General features: G+C 39.6%; 1 protein-coding gene across 1 annotated transcript in view; it reads left to right on the forward strand.

The window, feature by feature from the left end:
* The first annotated feature begins 1,311 nt into the window (after positions 1 to 1,311).
* The window catches only part of SPEF2 (sperm flagellar 2), a 74,629-nt gene continuing 52,210 nt past the window's right edge, over positions 1,312 to 23,730 (forward strand). Inside the window, exons 1-9 of the mRNA XM_066569571.1 lie at positions 1,312 to 1,377; positions 3,137 to 3,239; positions 7,287 to 7,536; positions 11,991 to 12,128; positions 13,143 to 13,222; positions 14,048 to 14,264; positions 19,397 to 19,585; positions 20,829 to 21,016; positions 22,115 to 22,283. Of these exons, the coding sequence (XP_066425668.1) occupies positions 1,320 to 1,377; positions 3,137 to 3,239; positions 7,287 to 7,536; positions 11,991 to 12,128; positions 13,143 to 13,222; positions 14,048 to 14,264; positions 19,397 to 19,585; positions 20,829 to 21,016; positions 22,115 to 22,283 (1,392 nt within the window). The 5' untranslated portion in view covers positions 1,312 to 1,319. The remainder of the gene's footprint in view (positions 1,378 to 3,136; positions 3,240 to 7,286; positions 7,537 to 11,990; positions 12,129 to 13,142; positions 13,223 to 14,047; positions 14,265 to 19,396; positions 19,586 to 20,828; positions 21,017 to 22,114; positions 22,284 to 23,730) is intronic.

Raw genomic sequence — 23,730 nt, forward strand, 5'->3', positions numbered from 1 at the left:
GGTCGGTTATACACTTTTTTTCTTATTCTCAAGGATTATGATTTGATTCAAAGCACACCCTCTGTCAAAGCACACAGATTTAATCTGAGGAATTCTGTTTGTTCTCAAGGAGCAGAATCTGTAACATTCCAAGTTAACTGACACTTTTGAAAATTATCATTAGCTTGTTGTCTGTCATTAGCCACTAGATCACTTTGTCCTGCCCTTTTGTAGCAGAAACATTCTTTCACAATTCCGTATTGATAAAATAACTTTTCCAAGAAAAAAAAAAATGGCCAATTTAAATACCCACTACGTGCAGTGCATTTTCCAGACGCAGCTCTCTTCCCCGTTCCTCTGGCGTTTTATTACACACGCTTCAAATAGGAGCACTGGAACCAGTGCATGGCTGTTTCGGTGTGATTCTAAAGCAAAGATGACTTAATGCAAACAAGGGCTGAGCGCAGTCAGTCTCGGCGGGGCTCCCGCCCGAGCAGCTGTCTGGCACAGGGACCCGCACCGCCCTGCATGTGCGGCGCGCCCCGGGCTGCCAGGGCTGCTCTCGGCTCTCCCGCCCCCGTCCCTCACGGCGCCAGCACAGTAACAGCGTGTGCTCTTATGAGAATGGATTTGGGAAAATCACCCTGGATTAATTCCCCTTCTCCCGACAGGCTGCGCTTGGCAGAAACACAAGAATCAATCAGGTCGAAAAAGATCTCTGAGGCTGAGCTAGTGCAACCTATGAGCCAGCACCACCAGACCACAGCACTGAGTGCCACGTCCAGTCTTTCTTTCCTTGGACACCTCCAGGGACGGTGACTCCACCACTTCCCTAGGCAGCCCATTCCAGCGCCTCATCACCCCTCCCGCGAAGACACTCCTCCTGACTCCCAGCCTTTCGATCCCTGCCCTGCACCAGCTCACGAGCAAACACGGGGCTCGGGGCGGAACGGGGAAGTTGCTGTTTAAACAAACACAAGTGGAAGGCGCAGCCGGAGCGGGCAGCTCCGCGCCGGCAGCCCCGTAGGACTCCGAGGCAGCGGGCAGAGCTCGCACCACCCCGCAGCGCCTCCCGCTGCGCCGGGCTCAGCCGGGCCCGGCCCCGTCGCGCCAACCCCGCCTCAGCCCCCGCCCGCCCAGCGCCTCCCCCGGGACCGCCCCGCCCCGCCGCGCGCCCACCTTGCTCCGAACCCGGGGACTCCCGCGCGCCCGCCCTCCCGCCGCGCCTGCGCACCCGCGCCGCCGCGCGCCCCGCCTCCGCCGCCCAGGCACCGCCCGCGGTCGCCGCGGCAACGGGACGCGGAGCCGGGTGGCGGCGGCGGCCGCGGGCGCCTCAGGCCATGTCCCAGATCCTGTGCGAGTGGCTCAACCGGGACGTGAAGCTCTCCCGGCGCATCGGTGAGTGGGGTCCCGCTGCGCGGGGACGGGCAGAGCCTGGCCGCGGGGGCAGTGGAGGGTCAGCGGGGTCAGGGTCGGGCCGTCGTGCCAGCGGTGCCCCCGCGGCCACCCCCCTGAGGAGCCTGCCCCCTTCCCGCCGCCACGTGCCTCCGCAGGTACAGTTTTAGTCTTCGTGTGAAAGGCGAGGATTACGGATAGATCATAGATCCGTGAGAAGACCTTCAGGACCACCCAGTCCAACCACGCACCCAGCAGTGCCCCTGTAACCCCTGAGCCACCAAACCACATCACCCAGCGCCAGATCCACACACCTCCTGTACACCTCCTTCACCTTCCTGGACAATATATTCCAATGCCTGAAAATTTTCAAGCTGAAGTTAATTCTCCTCAAGGGAGGGGGTGCTCTCAAGAGATGGAATGTGCTCAAACTTAAAGTGCTAATAAGGATTCTAGAGAATAAAAATTAGTGTAATATGTTTGGAAAGTAGTGCTTTGTTTTGAATGGCTGCTGTTGTGCTGGCATTGGAAAAGCATTTGTTCTGCAAGGAAGGAACAAAAGCCTCAGAAAAATTAGAGAGATAGGCAATCACCAATTGTATGAAGTTTAATAAGGTGCCACATTCTGCATCAGGGATGAGGCAAGCCTGATTGTGTGTATAGACTGGGGAAGGAGATGCTGGGGAAGCACTGCCATGGAAAGCAAAGCCATGGAAAGGGACCTGGGGCTCCTGGTCAGTGGTGAGCTGAACACGAGCCAGCAGTGCCCTGGCAGCCAGGAGGGCCAACCCTGTCCTGGGGGCATCAGGCCCAGCATCACCAGCCAGGCAAGGGAGGGGATTGTCCTGCTCTGCTCTGCACTGGGGCAGCCTCACCTCGAGTGCTGGGGGCAGCTTTGGGTGCTACAGGGTAAGAAAGACATGAAACTATTAGAGTGTCCAAAGGAGGGCAGTGAGGATGGTGAAGGGTCTGGATAGAAAACCATGCAAGGAGTGGCCAAGATCACTTGCTTTGTTCAGTCTGGACAAGAGGAGACTGAGGGGAGACCTCACTGCAGCTACAACTCCCTCATGAGGGAAGAGGAGGGGCAGGCACTGATCTCAGCTCTGGGGTGACAGTGACAGGAACTGAGGGAATGGCCTGAAATTGTGGCAGGGGAGGTTTTAGGTTAAATATTAGGAAAAGGTCCTTCCCCAGAGGGTGGCTGGGCACTGGAACAGGCTCCCCAGGGCAGTGGTCAGTCACGGCTCCAGCATGACAGAGCTCAAGAAGTGTCTGGAAAGTGCTCTCAGGCACATGGTGTTTGCTTGCTGTGAAGGGCCAAGAGTTAGACCCAATTCTAATGGGTCCCTTCCAACTCACTGTATTCTGTGATTCTGTGATTGAATGAAGAGGAGCACATTAGAGCTAGTTTCTTTTTCTTTTCATCTGAATTTTGTGTGGAAAATCTAGTAATTATAGCTTATATATATTTTCACAATCTCAGTGGCAATTATGCTGATGTTTGCATTTTAACACTGAAAATTGGAAATGACTATGTAAAGCTGATGTTGCAAAACAACTACACAGAAAGTATATTTATTTGTGATTTGAAAGCTATTACTGTTAGATCAATCTCCTAAAATTTCTTTGAATTATTTACTAAACTTTGGATTTAATTTTGTTATAAACACGATAACAAGTTTTATTAAAATTAATATTTGGATTCTTTTAATTATTTTGTCTAAAACACTCCAAACAATCACGAAACCTCCAAACTTAGTTCCGGGATCATTTCCAGAAGAATTTTCTACTGGCTACCTCCTAGGAGAACTTCTACACAAATATGGTCTTCAGGATGACTTTAAACAATTTTCACAGAACAGGTTAGTACATATGAATAATATTTGGTCTCCTGTATAAAGTAACAAGTCTCTTACATAAAGTAGACAAAATATGTATTTCCTTAGCTGAGATTTGCTAATGCACTGTAGAATTTATTGGGATTTAAAATATTTTTCAGTAATTCAAATGCTAAGTATGTTTGAGGCATGAATTGATTTCATATTTCCAGAGAGATTGATCATACTTCTTCAAGAAAATTACGCATTTTAATTGTAACTACAAAAACACCAGGTTAAACCAGTGGTTCAAAAAGCCTTTCAAGGATGTCCTTAAGACTGAGAAAAGTGGAACTCTGCCCATGATCTGTGTAGAGTAAGGAATACAGTGTTGTGTTGTGTTGTGGTGGTAACCATAACATTGTCACTAAAATGAAAATGTTGGAGAAATGTTATGAGGCTTTGAGTGGAGCTCTGGCAGAAGATCATATAAGAATTTATAAGTTTACAAGTAATCTGCTGTAATGTCTATAGTGAAGAAGAACTGTAAAATGGGAAGTTGAAAAATCTTGTGCAGATCTGTGAGCTTTTATACATTGATGATGCAATTCATGAGGCTGGCTTATGCTGTGTTTTGCCAGACCATGGTACACATGTACATCAAGAGTTCCAGGCTGTACAAAATCTTCCTGTTTCTTCTGAACCTCTGCTTTTATGTTCTTTGAACTTCTAGTGTAGTCACACCCTTTCTTATCCCAAGTCCCACCAAATTGTAGGAGAGGAGGTAATAAAGGCAGCCAACAAAAAATGGTTTCACACAGCTGTTCTTGAACTCTGTTTCTAGGACTTTCAGATTTCTTAGGAATTTCTGGGATCATTAGAAAACCCCAGGTAATTCTTAGAGTGCCTGCTGTTGCTGGGAAAAATAGCTTCAGGAGGCTTTTATTCCTTCTAGTAAGCTCTAGCATCTTCTCACAAGTTTTCTCAATTCTTCCTAGTAAAAGGGTGCTTTGAGCTCTTGTCTCCAGGTGATTAGAGAGGTGCATTTAGTGAAGATGCTCTTCAGCAGGTGCAAGAAGTGACTGGAAATTCTGTGGAGATGGTTTATGTGTCCTCAGCAAAGATGAGGATGCATGACAGGGCATGGTACTCATAATCCACTGGAACAACTACTCAGTGTCAAGGCCCTCAACTCGAATTTCTCTCCAATGAAAGGAGTCAATTCTCCCTGTCTCAAACTTCTGTGAGGAAAAGGAAGGTGTCTGTTCCTCCTGCTGAACCACAGCTGCAGAACAGGTTCATTGCAGTAGTAGCAGGTGAGTGCTGGTGGCACTGTGTGACAAAATGTCTGAGCAGATGAAGTTAAACCACCCCAGAGCACTAGGAAGAGCAGGTGGGAATAGCAGTGGGATACTTTCTCCTGCAGGAGATGGAAGTGCCATCAGCTGATGTCACGTGCCAGCCAGGGAGGTTTGCTGCATGCCAAAGGTTTAGTCCAGAGCTGCAGAGATTTGTCCAGCCCTTGCACTAATATTCCTCTATTATTCCTCCCTGCTATTCCTCTCTGTGGACACCAAGGATACTGCCAGAGACCTGGAGGCAAAAGCATGAGAGTCCAAGTATTTATTTTCCTCACTTCTGCTGATGCATGGGCTTAATGAGTGGATAGGTTCCACAGGTTAACAAGTGGTTGTGCAGCTGCTGTCCACCACAGGGATTTGCTTTTCCTAGTCATAGGATCCTCTTTTGAGAGGGAAGACTGCTAGGAAGAGACGGGATCCACCTATCCAAGTTGGACAAGGAACACATTGCCAACAGCCTGGCAAAATGGGCAAGGATAGCTTTAAACTAGGAGTGAGTATTGACAAAGTGGTTTAGTTTCAAACAAGAGAGGAAGTGCTGGCTTAGACTGGCAAGCAAGAGGAAGTTGATGTGAATAAGAGCAGCAAAACAGTGCAGAAGGCTGCTCACCCTAATGTATGCATGCAATTAAGGACGTGCTAAGAAGACAGGATTATGGGAAAAGCATTCACACCTTTTCTAAATTACTCTACATTTTTTTTAAATCACTCAACTGACTGTTTCTGTGAAATGCCTATATAGTAATGCATGCAGTGTGGCAATCAAACAGAAGAAATTAGAGGCCTGTGAGCAGTTGCTGGGTAATCATTGCAAGCACAGAAGGGCAGTGGGATAGGTCCCAGGACTGGTGTGCTGCCATGGCTTGATACAGGCTCTTAAGGATGGACAGGCTGGGGGGGTGGGGATGAAGAGAAGCTGCCCTCTATGTGAGAGAGCAGGAAGATCTACCTGCCTCTGTAGTAGTCATTCTTAGTTGTTTTCCTGCATCAAAAAGATGGCAGAGTATGGCTTCATTCATCTGCTTCCCTCTCAGATTCTCAAATGAGCATCTGCCATGCTGAGGCTGAGATGTTTAATGCCCTCTCTATCTTAGTCTACTAAATAAAACTCACACTCAGAAACTTGAAACTAACAGTCCTTGAAACTAACAGGAAGGTCTGCACTAGGTGTTTACCCTCTGTGATCTGGAAAACCTCTAAGGATGAAGACTACACTACCTCTCCAGACAATTTATTTCAATATTAAATTTGTATGTATTTTATACATGATTGCCCTCATGGAAAAAAGGTCTTGTCTTATATCTAGACAGAAGGGCAATAAGAAGCAAAAGGAAGGCTGGGGATAATGTGGGCCTGCTGGGACATGCAAAAGACTAAATCCCTCTTCCTACAGACTTTCCTGTGTGTCTCAGGGCCTAAAAGACAAAGCCTGGAGACATACAGGAAAGTCTGTAGGAAGAGGGATTTAACCATGGAGAAGGAACAGTTTAAGGAACATTTAAGTAAATTGGAAATGTGCAAGTCCATGGGATCTGATGGCACATACTCACCCAGGCCGTGTGACCTGGCCGATGTCATTGCTAGGCCACTCTCAATAATCTTTGAAAGTTTGTGGTGATGGGGGGGGAGTCCTTAGGACCATGAGACTGCAACTGCTGCTCTTCTCTTCAGGGAGTGCAAGGCGGGAGAAGTAGAGATGAACAAGCCAGTCAGCCTTACAGAATAAAAAGTTAAGAGCTTCTCAGTGCATGTCAGATAATTTCTGGCAAGAGGGCTCGTCTTAACCTTAAATCAATGTCAGAAAAATGCTCGATACTTGTAAGCTTCAGGTCAGTGTGTAAGAAATAAAGCATGGATTGTTACAGTGAGAATAATGAGCTCCTGGACAGTTTAATCTAGAAATAATATGAATACTGTGGTACCAGAAGGTCTTCAGTTAAAATCAGGCATTTCTGTAGAATTATGCTGGATCTTGGCTGACCTCAAAATCTGGTTGTTCCATGTGAAAGAACTATTGTGGACTCAAGCAATAGAGCAGTATAGAAAGCATGATCTTCTGACTCAGACTGAAGTTATGGATATGTCTGATGAAATTTGATATGCTCGTTGTTATAAACTGACAATTTATTGCTACTTGGTTTTGCCTGTATATCTGTGGATCTTGAACCTACATATAAAAAAAAATACTAGCCTGCAAGCCACTATCTTAGTTTCAAATGTAAATTTCGCATTTAGAACACAGACTTCGTTTTCAGCACTGCTTTAATCTTTGTTTTTCTTGGAGAAAAAATAAGTTGTAAAGGTTAGTTGATAAGACACTTTTTTTTTGTAATTTCTTATGTTTTAACTGGTGACAGTTTGAGGGATTGATACAGCTTATATAAGAAACTTCATTCAAACTCCTTGTGTGTTTTGTGGATGGTATAGCATTAGCTGCAATTGCAGATTAGCTTTTGTTATTAGATATACTTTGTGCGCACACATATTAGAATTTATATAATCCAATGTAGTCTTTGTCTTTTCAAAAAGTTATAACTGCATACTAATCAGTGCAGTACAAAACTCAAGCCAAAGTGTGTATCACATTATTTAAGAAAATCCTCTGTGGGTTGTTTTTTTCTGCTTCTGTCTTGGTATGAGATAAGTGTCATGACCATGCTTAATGCAGCAAGTTGGAATCGAAAATAAGTTTAAGTTCTGGGGTTTTTTGTTGTTGTTTTTAATCATACAGAGGTGCAGATGCAAAAATTAACAATTTTTCTCGCCTGGAACCCACACTTCACCTCCTTGGTGTGCAATTTAATGAGAATATGGCCCAAGACATCATGACAAGACAGCATGGGGCTGCAACAAAGCTTTTATATGAACTGTATATTGCTTTAGAAAAAAAGAGGAAGGCAAAGCTCACTGGAGTAGCCGTGGGAGCAATGAGACCTGCAGCAACTGCAAAGCTTACATCTACTGGAAGTAGAAATCAAGAGGTAAGTAACTATGTCTGTTTTGTATAAATACAAAAAGATAGCATATTTACATGTACCTTTCAAGCATGTTATGTGCTTTCCCTCTTTACTTTGGAAATCTCCTATTCAAAACCCAGTACTTATAAGGAAAAGAAGCAGTTCTTTGCTATGTCTTATACAATGGGTTTGCACAGCTTATCAGGAGCTCAATAGGATATTGATCTTTTGTGTTCTGTGTTTCTTTGTTTTGGTTCCTTCTGTGTTACCTGCTCTATTTTCAAGCTTTCTACAGACTTAAAATATTATAGTAAAAGCTAGTAGTAGTTCAGCAGCTGCGTTTTTATTTGTTTAATGAGTACAGATTGCAGACTGCATTGCAGTCTAGGTATCAACTCAGACTAATTTCCCCTCCAGGAAACCTATTTATAACTGTGTTCAGCACTGTGCCACAGTGGTTTGATTCATTCTGTTGCATGTCTCTCCGTGTATTTGTACTGCACTCCATTCTGCAGCAACCATATGCTGAGAAATACAAAGAGAGAAAAATAAAGGGAAAAGAGAACATCTAAGAGGAAGTCAGTGTTGATGTGGTTGGTTCTGTTAAAGACTTCCTTCTTGTTTTCAGTAGTAATATTCAGTATATCCAGACCATTATTTGTTATCAGGATGAGGAGCTTTTAAGAAGGTATATATCATGAATTAAATTCAGCTGGGACAAATTTCACTTTTTTTTTTTTTTTTTCTGGCACTATTTCTGAAAAATAACCTTCAAGCAGAAGTTTACCAACAAGTGCAAAGATAGTACCGAAAAGTCAACATATCACTTCACCTGTAGAAGGATAGCTTTAAGGAATTGAGCAACTGAGAGTAGGTTCTGTCTTTAGATAAGTTCAGAATTTGAATCAGACATTTGAATCATATAATAGGGAGGTTGAGAAATAGAAAGAGGAATAAAGGTTGGAAAGAGCCTCAGTTTATCCCCCCTGCTCCAAGCAAAGCCAGCTATAGCAGGTCCCTCAGGACCTTGTTCAGTGTGATTTTGAATATCTACGAAGCTGGAGACTTTCAGTAAAGAAATGCTTCTTTACTTCCCCTGCTGCAGCGTGGGACAAATCCTGAGACTGAAGTATGGCTCTGGATGGCTGTGGGCTGTTCAGAAATGACTGGAGGGGTACAAGAGGCTGAGGGCTTGCCCTCTATATCAAGAGGTGGATTGGATGTGAAGAGTTGTCTCTGAGGGATAGACATGAGCAGGCTGAAAGCCTCTGATTCTTGGATAAGAATCAGAGCCCAAAGCAAAAAATGGAGCCCTGTGGTTGGTGTTTACTACAGTCTTCCTGACTAAGGCAGGCCTATTTGACAAAGTCTTGCTCCAGCTACAGGAGACATATTGCTTGCAGGCTCTTGTCCTGCTGAGGGTCTTCAACCTCCCCAGCATCTGCTGGGAAAGTAGCTCAAGGCAATCCAGGAAACTCGTGGAATGGAGGATAACTTCTTGAGTCAGGTAATAGACAGCCCTACCAGAAGGGATGTGATATTGGATCTGATGGTCACCAATACAAAAAAGTTATTTGGGACATCAAGACTGGAGACAGCCTGGGCTGCAGTGATGGTGTTGGAGCTTGGGTTGATGGTCTTTTAGTCCGGAGGTATCAGATAAGGAGTCAAGGTAGATCCCTGAACTTCAGGAAAGCAGACTTCCAGCTCTTTAGGGAGATGGATCACCTGGGAGGCTGCCCTCAGGGATAAGGGAGGAGAATAGAGGTGGCAGATCTTGAAGGAATTATTCCATAGTGAGCAAGAGCTAGCAATCCCCAGGAGCAAGAAATCAGGCAAGGAAGACAAGAGAGTTGCATGGGTTCCCAGAGTTAGGGAACTGCTGGGAAAACAAACACACAGGCAGCTGAAGCTGGGGCAGTGAGCTGGTAAGAGTATAGAGATGAAGTATCATTGTAGGGATGGAGGGATGAAGGCCAAGGCAAAGCTGGAACTGAACTTGGGAAGCAAGTAAATACAAAAAACAAAACCAAAAATTAACAGGAAGAGACTCTACAGGTATGTTAGGCAGAAAGGAAGGTCGATAAACAATGCTGGAAACTGGTAACAACAAGAAGATGAGAAGGCAGAGATACTCAACTTTTTCTGCCTCATTCTTCACTTCTCAGGCCACAACCTCTTGAGGGGAGGGACAGGAGGATGGGAACTGGGGGACAGGCTCATGAAGTGGGCCCATGGAAACATGATGAGATTTACAAAGACCAGGTGGTGGTGCTGCACCTGAGTAGGAACAGCCCCTGGTATCAGCACAGGCTGGGCATGAACAGCCCCAGAGCAGCCCTGCCCAGAAGGGCTTGGGGGTGCTGGGGGTGAGAGGCTGCACATGGCCCAGCCATGGCACTCACAGCCCAGAGAGCCAAACGTGTCCTGGGCTGCATCCAGAGCCCCGTGGGCAGCAGGGCAGGGAGGGGATTCTGCCCCTCTGCTCTGCTCTGCTGAGACCCACCTGGAGCACTGCATCCAGCCCTGGGCTCCCAGCACAGGAGGGACAGGGACCTGCTGGGGTGAGCCCAGAGGAGGCACCAATATGATCAAACGGATGGAGCAGCTCTGCTGTGAGGAAAAGCTGAGACAATCAGGATTGTTCAGCCTGGAAAAAAGAAGGCTTCAGGGTGACCTAATTGCTGCCTTCCAGTACCTGACATAACTGAAAGGAGCCTACAAGAAAGATGCAGAAAGACTTTTTATGGGGGCATGGAATAGCAGGAAATGGGGGACTGCCTTCATACTGGAAGAAAATAGGTGGTGGTAGTAGTAGTAGTAGTAGTAACTAGTAGACTAGATATTAGGAAAAACTCTTTACTGTGAGGGTGGTGAGGCACTGGCAGGTTGCCCAGAAAAGTTGTGGATGACCCATCCCTGGAAACGTTAAAGGCCAGGCTGGATGGGACTCTAAATAACCTGATCTAGTTGAAGCTGTCCCTGCCCAGAGCAGGAGGCTTGGAACTAGGTGATCTTTAAAGTCCCTTCCAACCCAAACCATTCTATGATTCTATTCCACGTGTCCTCTTACTGGATACCAGGGACAAGAGTACAGTGCCTCCCTCTGCACTTCTCCTCCAGAGGCAGCTGTACAGAGCAATGAGGTGTCCTTTTCTGTCAACTAAACGAAGTTTGGTATCGTTCAAGTTCAGATCTCTAAGCTCTTTTCTACAGAGCTGGTCCTGATTTTCAGTTTGAACATGTTTGTATGTTTTTCTGGGTACATTAACACAGAAGAACACAGTTTGAAGGAATGGTCTCAAAATTACCATATCTTAATATGTTTACTGCTGTTTTATTACTCTTCACTGCTGGATGTTTAACATTTGAAAACTGTAGTGCCACATCAGAATGAAACAAAATCCAAGATGCTAACAGATAAGAGAGCTTGTGTGCATGTTGCAGAGCAGCTGAGAGCTCAGAACCTCCAAGAAGAGCAAAGAGCCCAAGACACTGAAAACGTGACTAGTTATTTTTGTAGACTTCTGATGAAGTATTTTCTGAAGGTTATGTGTTTAATGAATTAATTAAAACCAGTGTGAAGGCTTCCTGATTCTGTGCTACATGTTCGTGTATATAGAACAAAAAAAGGTGTGCAGAGAAATAAAGCCAATGTACTCTTATGAGACCTTAAAAATCTTCCTATTTAAAAATCACTTTATGTTGAGAGTATTTGCATATTGTCAAGCATGGAAAATATTTATAGATTTGAAGACAAAGTGTACATATCACAACTTGTATGCATTTGAGATGTCCTTGTAAAGGACATTGTGTAATTCTTCTTTTGTGAAGAAAAGATGGAGCATTGCACAAAAGCAGGAAAATGACAGGAGAAGAGCATCTGTAGTGGGTTTGGCCTCAAAACATCTTGTACTTCTGTGTAGCTACTCTGATGATGTAAGAAAGGAAGAAGACATTACTTTAGACATGGGAACACTCATCCAAAGCAGAGTTTATAGTTTATGTAGAGGAAATGGCCAGGTATCAGGGTATTGAACCACACTGATGAAGTTATTGACTAATTTGATATATATTTTATGTGGCTAATGAAGGGATGCATTATATATTTTTAACTATCTTTGACTTCTTTGTATAAAAACTGTTTTTTTCTTCTTTATTCCACCTTTACCTGCCTGCATGTCTGGTGCACTTTAAATGACTGTAATTATATGTTTGTTACTTCTTGATCATCTGTGCTAGTGTTACCTAATGTGTTACCTAATGGTATTCTCAGTTTCTGTACCAGGAAACTGGTATTCTCATTTTCTGTGCTATATTCAGACCTGAAACAGGTACCTTACTAGAACTAGAATTCAATGAAAGCCCTTAAAAGTCTGTAAAGCGCTGCTCATCTGCTCAAGTCTGGAGCCTGATAATCTCTTCTAATTTCTTCCCGGAAGATAATTTTTGGCTTAATTGTATTTGCTTCATATCAGCATTACATAGGAAAGAGACAAAATGAAATAATGGCCAGGATTCAAACAGCTGCTATACAGATTCAAAAACAACCATCAAGACCCACCATAAAATCTTTTGAAGCCAAAAAAATCTTAAAGAAGAAAAGGGAAGCAGAGGTAATTATCATCTATACTGTTTAATGCTAATTACATTAACTCAAACACCACAATTTCTGGGAACATTTATGGTTACAAATACAGTACTTGCAGCATTCAAAAGCTGGTGACTGTCAAAATGATATAAATTCAACTAGTGAAACTTGGGCTGAGTATTTACACAATTATGATTTTGCAGGTTTTTATAAGTAAGAATTGTTTTGATGTAAGAGAAATCAATTGTTTTGATGTAGGAGAAATAGATAGGTAGTAATTTGATTGCTGAGAGTAGCTATGAGTCTACTAGCAAGAATACATTAAATAAAAACATTAACGTTCCATTTTGATTTGTGCATGATAACATTTTGCACCATAATGTTTGAACTGTTCTATAACACACTTTAAAACTATCTGCTTATTAAATGCTAGTAACAGCTGAAATTGACAATAACCTTAAACCAAGAGAGATGCAGCAATTAAAAAAAAATTCTGCATTATCTAGTACCAAAAAATTCATGGATTGTAATTCAAGTTCATGGATTGTATTGTCATTAGAGGTGCAGCTATTATTGCTTTTTACAACTGGGCAACAGTTACAGGTCTAAAGTTTGGTAACCTATAGTAAGACAGTTACTTGAATAACTAATAGGGATACATTCAAGTTACTAAATGAGATCATATTTCAGAGTATCTTGTTTCAAATCCCCATATGGTGAGAATTACATACTCTGCTAGAGTCCTATGCAACATCAGAATTATCCTGCAGAAAGAACAGCTGCAAAATTCTAGGATTTTCTGGCTGGTAGAAGTAGGTGTAGCTAGAAAAGCGGAAGAGGGGAAGGAAGTGAAAGGTGAAAGATGGAAATCATCTTGCCTTTATTCTTGGTGTAGCTGATGCTTAAAATATTTTCAGTGTAAGCATTTCTGTTGTTTTAACATGACATAAAATAATTCCCTAGTACTTGTTCTGTTGAACCTTCTTTATGTTGCTTTGTGAAGAGAAAGGAAACATAAAATTCTGTGTTACTTTTTCAGAACGTATACAAGGAGATAGATAAGTTTGAGAAGTCTATGACAGGAAATGTCTCTGCACTACATGGCTGTGTGACTGACAGGTAACATTTGGATACTAATTTTTTTAAGAATAGGCAGGATCTGTCAGGTGTCTGCTATGATGACAGCTATTTAAAGACAGAATAATGTTTCATTTAGTTCAAACTGTGATATCCTTTGAATGAATGCGACACTAGCACTGATTTCAGGTTCAACATAGTTGCAGTGTCTTGAAGTTATCTTTAGTTAGTAGGGAGAGCTTAATCTTCCTTCACTACTTTTTGCCATGTGTGCAGCAAGGAAAGGCTCAAAATGCATCTTTTCTCTGTTCATTTCAGTCATTGGGTCTGTAAGGTCAGTTACCTTTTCAGCAAGATAGGAATGGTTGTGAATTTGCATACACAGTAACACATTTCAAAGGGAAAAGAAGTAACTTTTATCCTGAAACTTATCTGTATGTTGATTTATTTGTTGAATAATTGCAAGTAATTTTCATTCTGCCACCCCTAGTGATATGCATGCCCTACTCAGAAGATGTAACACTCTTGCATACTGCTGTGGATATTTCTGTGGGTAAACCTGTGATTAATAACTGCAAACCTACTCAGAGTGTATGGCCATATTGAGGAGCAACCCAACTTTCTTTGGCATTCATTGAGCCATCCTAATTTCCTGTTTCTGTGGAATTTGGCTTCATATTGACAAAGAAATGAATGATTAGTTGGCCCAAGTCAGTGCTGAAAACTTCCTCTGGACCTAGTGGACCTTGTCAGGAAGTAGCCACAGAGCCCAGAGAGTGATGGTGTACATTTGCACATAACTATTCAGGCATCTGTGTGAAAAGACCCTTAAGAATGCTAATTCCAATCTTTCTTTTTTTCAATCAGTGATATGCAAGAATTATTGCAAACACAGAAGTCTCAAGAAGCAAGTCTAGAAACTATACTGGAGACGAGAACTGAGCTGTTAAATATTTATTCAGATGATGAATATTTAAGGAAAATTCAAAAACGTGTACAGGAAGATACATTTGCTAGAGAGCAACGAGCAAAGAGACGACGAAAAATGCTAGTGGATCAGTTAGCAATACATGAGATTCAAGAGGTGGGAAATTGTATGCTGAAGTACATAGTGCATGTGCATTTAATTAGTAATCTAAAATGTGCTTACAAATATGAAATGAGTACTTCTGGAAGGCTGAATAAAATTTGTAGGGGATAAAGGGACTTATACACACTTATGTAAATATATCTTTTATGTTAACCCTTGAAAAATATGGAAGGTTGACTGTTCTTCATCACCACCCTTATGACATACGCCATACTTATAAACTTAAAAGAATAAAATTAGGGCAGCAGAAAAAAGGTTATTAAAAATGTATTGCAGACCTGCCTTCTATTTCCTGCCTCCCTCCCTCAAAAGTTGAACAGCCTCTGCTATCAAGATGTATACTGGTTCTAGAGAAGATTCTTATTTAAAAACAACAAAACATGGAATTCCTTGTTTGAAAACCTGTATTTACAAATGTGTCTTAGGAAGGTTTTGATTTGGACTGATGAATTCTGAAATGGTTGTGCTGGGTGATTTAAAGAATCAAAATTTTATTTGCAGGTCAGAGATTTGGTGTTTGATGTGTTATGAAATACAAGATATGTCTCTGGAGAATGTGTTGTGTCTAAAAATGAATGTTGCACATCATTACATTTGAATCCTCTCCCATATAGCACAAGGCTTTTATGGTTCTTCTTCATAGATTCCTCCTTTAAAAAGCAGCTTTTAGATTATTAATTTCACAGATTGTCTCTTTTATAATGATTCTATCAAAACACAGCCTTGTAACTTACTGGGTTTTTTTGATTTCTTGTTATCTTTTATTTTAGTATTTCCTTGTGAGTCCTTATATGTGTTGAACATATATAGCTGAGCCTATCTCTATTGCTAATACTAATAATACTAGTAATAATAATATCTCATATCAGATGTGTAGTATCTCTGAAAAGATGAGCTATTGCATATATATATATTTTTAGAGCCTTGACACCTAATGTCTGGAAATTTTTTGGAAATGTTAAGAAAAAGTTTGTTGGGGTAAACATCTAGAAGATGGTGCTCAATGTCTATCTCAGTCATACTCTTGAAAAACACCAGTAGTGACTTGGAAGGGTCCATCTCTGCATATATCCTGTCTCCAAGTTCTTATTCAAAGAGATTTATATCATGTTCTTGTTGATACGCATAGGCCATGAAGAAGTTTTGCAACCCACTTGTCTGAAATCACTGCAGTCCCAAAACTTTGGGACTTGCTCTTTAAGCACTCTCAGCTCTTGCAGCCCCAGCAGTGTGGAGAACTGATTCTAAAAGCCATGGCTACTGGTCTTCAGAGCACTTGGTGGATACAGCAGCTCAGACTGCCTCCAGAGAGGCTCCAAATCAAGTGAAAATTAGCAGTATTGTTCCTTGCTTCCCAGGAAGAAAAATCAGCTTTGCTATATGGAAAATTTGAATCACAGACTGCAGGGACTAGAAGGAAAGACAAATTAGCATTTGACTGAAACAGTAATCTGACCATATCAGAGAATATATTTAGTGGTAATTTGGTCCTAAATTAACAGAGGAAAAACTGTTTTGTTGGAAATTAGTGAGATTTCAGACATTAGATCTTACTTAAGGGAAGTGGGAAGCAAACAGAGGTATTTTCTTTTAAAAATGAATAAATATAGAAAATAGTTCAAGATTACTTTTTCCATCTATTAAGTATTGAACCAGAAAGGGTTTATTGACTGAAATTGCAGCTGTTTGTATGCATTCAGGTCTGAGTTTTACCTCCACTGCATAAATCTTGAACATGGCATGGGATCATTTAGAGTGGAAGGAATTTCATCCCTTCAGAGTGCTGTAACGTGTTTCCATATTTATAAAAGCTTATTAAAATAATCTTGTTCAATTTTTTGATTTTTTGGTATGCTGTAAGATGGACCTTTGGAGAGAAAATACTTTACAATTACATGACCGTACTCTAGGTGGAGCACAGCATGATGCCAGTCAGATTTTCGTAGGCGGGTGTTGAAAGTATTTGACAGTTGTATGTCTTCATCCCAACTGAACCTTTATCTCCACTATTTCAACAAATTATTGGTGATTTGTACTTGTTATTTTTAATTCTCTGTTCAGATTTTATGTCTCTGATTAAAAAAATTATCAGACATAATTTACTATCAGCAGTAAATTGAGAACGTGAAAATGGGAGGAGAAACAAATTGTTACTACCTTATTACTTGTCAATCCAATAGATTTGTGTGTGCTAAGCTCCAAGTTTTGGTCATAAAATGGTCATTTATGACTGCTCAACAGCACAGAAATGTCTCACTTTTATGTAAATCAAACAAGGAAATAGAAAAATAGAAGAACATGATACAGTAACTATGTATGAACAACAGGAAACGTAAACACGTTAATGTTTGGCCACTGGATGCCACTGTTGTCTTAAGTAGGTAAACTGAAAAAAGCATCTATTATGCTTTCTTAGTAGTAATTTTTCAAAGTATTACTAAGTTGTCCTATTTGTGATATTTATGATTTCTTCCAGCACTTCACAGTTCTCTGTGGAGATGTTGATAGAAAATGTTAGGTCACAAACTTTCTACAATTTTTATTTTCTGTCCTTGTATGTTCAGAAGTTTCAAAACTTGCCAGCCTTTGGCTTGAGTACTTTCTACATTCCTTTTTGTATGAAAGATAGCTACTTATGCTGCACTCCTCCATCCAATGAGGATCCTTTTTGAAACTATGAGTTTGGAGTTTGGTGTTCTGAATCCTTATTTGTCTGTTATGAAGTTTTGAGTTAATTACCTTTTCTGATTTTCTTGTTCCTGAAGAATTTCCTACTGGCTCTCTTTAGGCCTAGTGAGTATGCCAAAGTATTTGATCACTTAAAATATTGAAGTTCTCTACTGAAAATCTGTTTTGTCTGCTGTGAAGTGTTCTAAAGGAGCATCTTCCAATTTCCTTTATGAAGAGGAAATTCACCTAGAGAAGGTGTTTTAATTTCTCAGTGGACCAACTGTTTGCACCATTCAATTGATGATTTGAGTATGACAAATGACCACTCTGTTAGGGTCTTCAATTCCCTGCCAATAAGGAATTTAACATCAGTTTTCTGCTGGTGAAGGCTTATTGCTGCTGTAATAATCTGTGGTTGAGGGCAAGCAGCAACTAATGAAAAAAAATTAAGGATATTTACTTGCAATAGGAGGTAAATTGTGTAACCTCTGCTCTTCTTTGAAATCTTAATTGAAATACTAAGTACCATGGAACAGTGGATAGAATTGAGGCAGAAAAGGGCACTGTACTTCCTGTTATTGCCTTGAGCTCATGAAGGTAAGAGAAAATGGACAGATTAACTCTTCAGTAGGCAGCACTGTTGGAAAATTTTATCACCTGAGCTGTATTAAGTGACACAGGGAGTGAAGTTGTTATGACTGCATTGTTTTGTATTGGATGTATGATGATAATTCCCTCCATAGGCAAACAATTCACAAATAGTACACTACAGCTAAAGAACAAAACAAGACATATTTGAAATTAGATCTTTATTTAGTGAAAATTTTTGTAGAAAGATAATATAGCATACAGGTGAAGGACTCTATGATTAAGGCCTGAGATGAGTGCACATTTTTTATGAGGACTGTCTTGAGATTCAGTACTAGGAAAGCAGAGGGCAAAGCCCACATTTGGCTAAAATAAGGAAAATATTAAGATATTTTTATAGTAGCTTAATATTTCCAAGTCACCAGAATTTAATTAAAAGGTACTTATTTCCAGCAATTGTGAAGGGAAAGGAACTTAAAAAATATGGAAAGAGATTTGCTTGCTTGTTTGTTTGTTTGGCTTCTCCCCACCATCAACATTAAATATCTGAATTATTTAGAAAATTCTTCTCTTATTGCAACTGTTGCAGTCATGCTTTGCATTAGAATTCTGTTACAGGTATCCTGGCTCCATTCTGTAGGACAGATATAGATCTCTTCATAGAATTTTTTCATAGATAATGTCATATACAATCAAGTTGGGTTTTTCATTTATAGGTGAAGTTACATAAGGTGTTTTGCCCTCTCTGTCACAGATAGCTGATGAAAAAAACAGATTGAAAGAAAATACTTTATTTTGATACTTTATTTTAGTGTATTTTTGTTTTTTATTTTTTGGGGTTTTTTTTAAATTATTACTAACTGACTTTACTTGTGCCACTGTTTTTAGGAGAATGAATTTGAGATCTTCAAATAAGATCCTAATTTAAGTCCCTAAATTTGAGTACATTTCATAGCAGTTTTGATGCATCAGAAGCAAATATTCAGCAAATCAGAAATTTCCTCTAGAATTCTGCTGTAGCATTGGTATTTGGCATTGATGCTTATAAGGCAAGCTGATGTTTTTGTTCAGGACTCAGAGGGAGTTTTGGATTGTGATAGTAAGGCAAAACTTGATGTTAAATTAAGCATTAATTTAGATACCAAGAAAAGTCTGGAGAAGTGTAGCAGTGAAAAGATACTATTATGTTTCAAGAATACTTTGAAAAATAACAACTCACAGCCTTCAAAATGCCTGTGCATACAGACCACATCTCAAACAATAGCTCAGAATGATTTTCCTTTTGTACTGCATAGTATATTATATTCATGTCCCAGTAAGGACACTGGAACTATTACCCAGAAGTCTTGTATTTTGCTCGGTTTTGAATTCTTCCTCTTAGTCCCAGCCTGCTGAATAGGGAAGAATGGAGAATATAATTACCAAATTCCTCCAAAAGAAGAAAAAATTTCAAATCTGTAGAAAATAGATTTCTCAAGGATGCTGAAGATTATGCCTGAGAATAGGACTGGTGAATAACAGAGTTAAATTAATGATTTGAAGAAAGGGTATATATTCAGATAAGAAGCTGTTATTTGAAATATGCTGCAGTTTCTTTGCACATGGGAAATAACCATATTAAAATGGAGTTAGTCTGACCAGATGTATTTTTACTGGGTATCTCAGTTAAGATATATTTTGAATTCTTACATAGTTTGTGCAAATTGTACCAATAAATAGATATTAATGTCATTCTGAATTTATGTCCCATGTAAACAGGTGAATGCCGTCATATGACAGAATTCCTATTTCTCATATTAGACACTGATGAGTTTTCTAGGAAATAGTTTATCAGCTCTGCTTAGTACTATTATTTTTTTATCTTTTAGAAGGTTTACCGGGAGGAGCAGCTCATTTACAGACTAATGAAACAATCTCAGCATGAGCGAAGGATTGCTGCTCAACTCATGCATGTTCGGCATGAAAAAGAGGTGATAAGGCAAAACAGAATTTTCAAGGAAAAGCAATATGAAGAAAGACGGCAGAAGGAGTTCCAGGAAGCCCTTGACAGAGAAGCGGTAAAAGATTGGTCTCTGAATCACTGCAGGACTGCTAGAATACCTTCCTGTTACAAAATGGAATTTGTGTTGTCAACTGTTAGACTTCAGGACTTTTCTAGGGACATGATGATTTAGTGATAAATATATTCTTTTGTCCTTGTTCAAAGTCACAGCTATAAGCAATAAGGATGTAACTGTAACTGTGGAACTGAGTGCATTTTGTACTGTGTTAAAAGTTTGGGGGAATTTTGCAGGGAGAAAGAACAGCTAATCTACCTGATCCAGTGAAAGGTGGGCCTGCCCATGGCAGCAGGTTTAAACTAGAGGGCCTCTAAAGGTCCCTTCCTACCCAAACCATTCTATTGTTCCATGGTCCTGTAATAAGGGATAAAGCTGAGTAACTGAAAATCTGATTTTTCTTCCATATTGATTGTAATGTCTTCATAGGAAGACATCTCTGTGTGCTGAGTTTTAAAAGGCACAGTCTCACAGAGGCAACAGGACAATAACCTAAGGTCCCGTTTCAGGAATCATGTTCTTAATTTCATTTAGATATGATTTGTTAAAGTCTGTTTTTGAAAAATGCTGGAGTAGTTTCATTCATGAGTGCTAATTTCTGCTTTGAAGCTTTAAGTTGATGAAAAGGACTTATAATTCTGTGGAAAACTGCCAAGTGCTATGCTCATAGTAGGCCATAATGTAATATTAGAATTTTTTTTCCTGTCAAAAACCATCAGCAGCTCCAAATCCTCCAACACAGCTGGAATCCTATGTAATCAGCAGCTATAGCTATTGATTACATCATCTCTTTAAGTATGCTTTCAGCCACCACTACAGGAACTACTGATAATTTTCTACCATGACCAGAAATCTTTCAAAGATTGAACAACATCAATAATATGAAATTATTTGAAGATCAGACTCTAGTAAGATAAATTACGTGTTCTAAACTGGTTGTTACACTGAAAGCTGCAATTTCACTGCCCTCAAGGACTGAATATGTCTTAATCTGTTATTCATAAAAGAAGTAATGGGCTTCTCCTTTATTTTATTCTATTTTAGAAAGCAAACAAATGGGAATTTACAGAGTGAATAAAAATGCTTAGATTTGTTTATGTGTTAGTCTGCCTGCTGGTTATGCAACTCTGGTGAGAATTGAGCTCTTCTTGTTTCTTAAGTTAGTTTTCATTTTCGGGACTGTGTACCTCTGCACTTTCATTTTCATTGCAGTCTCAAATTTTTTCCTTAAAAACAATTCTAGGCTCTTGCAAAACAAGAAACTATTGATAATGAAGAACAAATAACCAGAGAAAGAAAATACCATGAGAAAATTGCTGCTGAAAGAGCTCAGGCACGCTATAAAAAGCATTATTCTATGGTTTGGGAAATGATAGACCAAATCATTGATATATCGACAAAAGTAGGAGAATATCGTCAACTGACAAACAAGTGAGTATGTAGCTGCTAGGCAACAATAACAGCTGTTAGGCTGCATTAATCAGACTGGTTTAAGCGCTATAGCAAATGATGTAGTTTCTCAGATATTTTACATGGCAGCTGGAATTAGTTTGAATGTGAGAATGGTAGCATTATTTTTGTGCGTGGATTGACTGGTGTGTAATTCAGAGTGAACTAATGCTACAGCCTTAGCATAATTTCTTGAAAACTCAACTGACTCGAATTCTTAGGAGACCAAAATCCACTAGTGCCACAGTTTGTGGAACTGGTGATTTCCTTTCTTATTAACAAATTCCTTAGTTAAAAGTTAAAACTGAGTGGTGCTCATCTCATCCTAGTTTGCTTCACTAGGTGAACACTTCCTCAAAATAATACAAACAGGATGAATTTCCCAAGTTATATATGCTGCCTGGAATGTCCAAAATGCATCAACTGAGCCCAGATTCTCCTGAGTCCTCCATGCTGTGATTCCCTCTTCTGACATGCCCTAATTATGCAGGGTTTTTGAGAAGGTCCTACAAAGGCAGTAATCTCCAAGTGCCCATGCTGTAGAAGTGTTGCAATACACATGATTATTTAATAGAAATTATATAAATTTAGGCTTATTTAGTATGTGGTAAAATAGTCAACCTAGGCACACAGTTTAGTGAAATTAGTCATACTAACTGAAGAAAAAGTTTAATTCATATAAGTCTGAATTAATTTTGACTTTGAGGAAAAAGTATTCTATAGATTTTTTTGTCAAGAGGAGGCTTTACAACACAAAAGGAAAGAATATTTTGGGGCAGGGAAAAGTAGCAATAACAAAACTGTTACTACACAGCTCTGCTAGCCAAATATTTTGTGATGACACATTTGTGAAAACACTGAAGCCTACAAGTGCCTACAGCTGTCATAAAAGGAAACAAACACTTATAAGAGGCTGTAATAATTACAGGATGCATTATAAACTATAACTAGTTTAGCATATGCTTGTTTCATGATTGGAATTCTTGTAAATTTGGATACACTATTGTCAAATATCCAACCTTCTAATTTTTGTTTAAAACTGTTTTTTTTTTTCTTTTCCCTTTTTTCATTTTTATGCAGCCGTGTTCCACTTAAACTGATGCTGGATTGGAAGGAACTTTTTTTAAAAGGAAAACCCATATATGAACAAGCCTCAATTCAACCTTTGTCAGATGAACCTAGCCCAGAACAACTTGTAGAGCTGAATAAAATCAGTCTGTTAGATGAAAAAGATTATGGTGAATACAAGGTACACCAAACTGATAAGGTGTAATGGAAGACAATACACCTTGCTTTTTCAAAATCATAAACTTCATTTTGTGATCTTGTATTTTGTTCTATTACTGGTTTCTGTTGGCAAGTTTAGACAAGCATTTTCTTTTCATTGCCTGATGTTTTGTATGAAAACTGTATTTGATGTTAGTAGGAGTTATAATTCCATTCTTATATATAACCTTGATTATATTTCATGAGTTGTAGGACCAACATGTTAATTGCAATGCAGTGAATTTTCAGCTAATTGGACTTTAAAGGTATTAAAGGTTAATATTACCAGATTGGAAAATGCAACAGAATGTAACAAGTAAAAGCAGTAAAATGAAATACTAGACATGTTACAAAAACTGAACTCTTAATTTCAGCAATTTTGAGTGAAAGCTCTCTAGCAAGATTTATTGGTTTGAGTGAACTATTTGTTTTAATACAGTAACCTTTTTTGGAAATTATTAAAAATGGCTGACATTTTTCTTAATCTTCTGTTAGAATATAAGTAAATATTTTTCAGGGTATATTAACTTCATCAACTTTTCAATACATCAGTGTTATTTCAAAATTGAAAGATTAAGGGTTGATGGTTCCTTGTTAAAATGTATTGTACAGTTTTTAAAAAATTATATTCATGGTTATATTAATTAAATCCCACTACATATTTAGACTTTTCAAATAGCCTGGTGAGTAGAAAGTGACAAAATCATGGCAAATACCCAGTATTTTTCTTGTTGGGGATTTATAACTACAATATATGTTTAATTTTTTCTACATCCCGAGCCACTTGGTACATTTTTGTTTTGCAGTGCGTATAGATGTCCATTATGAGTTTCTGTGATGAATGCCTGAAAGCTCAATTTACTGTAGCTTCATTTTTAACATATGCTTTTTTGATTTATCTCTTTATAAGGTCCTAATTCACAGCATACCAACTCATGTAGGAATTTTATGATTATTTTCTTTGGTGAAAAAAGGGCTGTACACAAAGTCAGCAAGGAGGACATAAAAGATAGGCAGGAAACAGAGAGCACTAATGAAAAATTAAGTTTTTCAGTCATAGTTTTGTTTACATTATGAAGTCTCAGTAATCTTCTATAAGTGTAACATCACTGAATGTCAGAAAAATTTATTAATACATTTAAGGCCTCTTTTTTCCTGCCAGGCTATTTCAAATTATTTCATAATTTATTCCCAGATGTTGTTAGTCCTATGCCTTTCTGAATCATTATTAATCAAAAACTGGCATCATATGACATGTGAAATAGTTGGCACCAGTTCATACTTATGTCTTCTAAAAACCTAAGTGAACAGCTAATTCTTTCAAGTCTTGCTTCTAGATAAAAATTTGTTGGCTGGTCATTCTCACAACATTTGTAGAGATTTTCCTAATGTTTGTGAAAAAAGCCCAGGACAGGCAGTTTGGCATCTCT

This window comes from Molothrus aeneus, chromosome Z (assembly GCF_037042795.1).
Source record: "Molothrus aeneus isolate 106 chromosome Z, BPBGC_Maene_1.0, whole genome shotgun sequence".
NCBI lineage: Eukaryota > Metazoa > Chordata > Aves > Passeriformes > Icteridae > Molothrus > Molothrus aeneus.